At 48.1% G+C, this 1,224-nt stretch overlaps 1 protein-coding gene across 1 annotated transcript in view; it reads left to right on the forward strand.

Annotated features, from left to right (window-relative positions):
* LOC119592567 overlaps nucleotides 1–1,224 on the forward strand; it is a gene marked incomplete in the record, with an annotated part of 22,150 nt that overhangs the window by 13,951 nt on the left and 6,975 nt on the right. Inside the window, 3 exon segments of the mRNA XM_037941444.1 lie at nucleotides 39–194; nucleotides 312–399; nucleotides 1,108–1,201. Of these exon segments, the coding sequence (XP_037797372.1) occupies nucleotides 39–194; nucleotides 312–399; nucleotides 1,108–1,201 (338 nt within the window).

Genomic DNA, 1,224 nt, shown 5'->3' on the forward strand with positions numbered 1-1,224 from the left:
TAACTCTCCTGCCATTGTCGCTTTCTTGCCTCGCGAAGAAATCCCCATGAAGAACGAGAGCGACGTTTTTTCGGGCGTCGTGGTGCTGGAGGGCCTTCGCGAGGGCTCGGAGTACGCGGCGAACCTCAGACTCAAGTACCGAGGCGGCTTCTCGGGATGGTCCTCCCCGCTGCCGTTCTCGACGAAGGCTTCAGGTAGGGACAGCATGACTGCATCGGTTTTGCAGAAAGCCGTGATTAAGTTTCCTATAGAAAATCATCTGTCTGTGTTATCGTATATGTATAATTATTGTCACCTATTCTCTCTCTTAGTTCTCCCGACGTGGCTCATCGTCATCATCGTCATTGTGGCTATTGCGGTCACTGTTGTGGTCCTCGCCGCCGGTGTCTACAGCAGGAGGTTCGTGTTGGCGTCTCATCGCTTGGTCGCTTCGTTATATAGTTTCCTTTCTGTACCGACAGAAGAGAGGCCCTTGGCAAATAGCTAGAAAAATATTGAGCTTTAAGAATATTTAAGCTGAAATAAACACAAATCAAACACATTAGAATTCAAAACTTTCAGACAGCTTAGTGTGGCGTTTATATATAAGCGACAGATGCGACAGCGCTTGCCATCATCACCACGCACTCGAAGGCAGTGAATGAAAATGCTCGTTTCATAAGCCAAGAATAAAATGCGTCACTTACCACCTAAAAACAACTACCGTCTTCCTATTTCGTATCAGTTTAAGACCTGTGTTGTCGTCTCGTTTGGTTGTTGCATCCCAGAGGCACTATTCCAATGAACTAGACTTTCTTGCAGAAATTTATGATCTCGCACTTCCCTTTTGATCATAATGCTTCGGTTTCGGGGCCATAGGGAGGAATGCGGGGCGGGGAGGGAAGTGGATACGGGCGCTGACTTTGGGCGTGTGTGGTCAGTGCCCCATCGTGTGAATTTCCTCTTCATTTCGCTTCACAATAGAATTTCCCTTTCCTTTTCGCAAATCTAAATTCTTTTATACATAAAAAAAAAATCTAGCAGATATATACTTAAAATTCTGAGTAAGTAGTGTTCCTGAAACCTATAGAGTTTGATGCTGACTCACGAAAGCGTTCTTCGCGACAGGAAGATCCACGTGATCGCCCGGGATGCGCAGCGGCAGATCATCCTTCCCGAGGGCCTCGGCGACAGCAGCGCCTTCCACGGCTCGCGGCGCCAGGTGAGTCACGGCGGCAAGGAGGA

Source organism: Penaeus monodon, chromosome 30 (assembly GCF_015228065.2).
Source record: "Penaeus monodon isolate SGIC_2016 chromosome 30, NSTDA_Pmon_1, whole genome shotgun sequence".
NCBI classification, from domain to species: Eukaryota; Metazoa; Arthropoda; class Malacostraca; order Decapoda; family Penaeidae; genus Penaeus; species Penaeus monodon.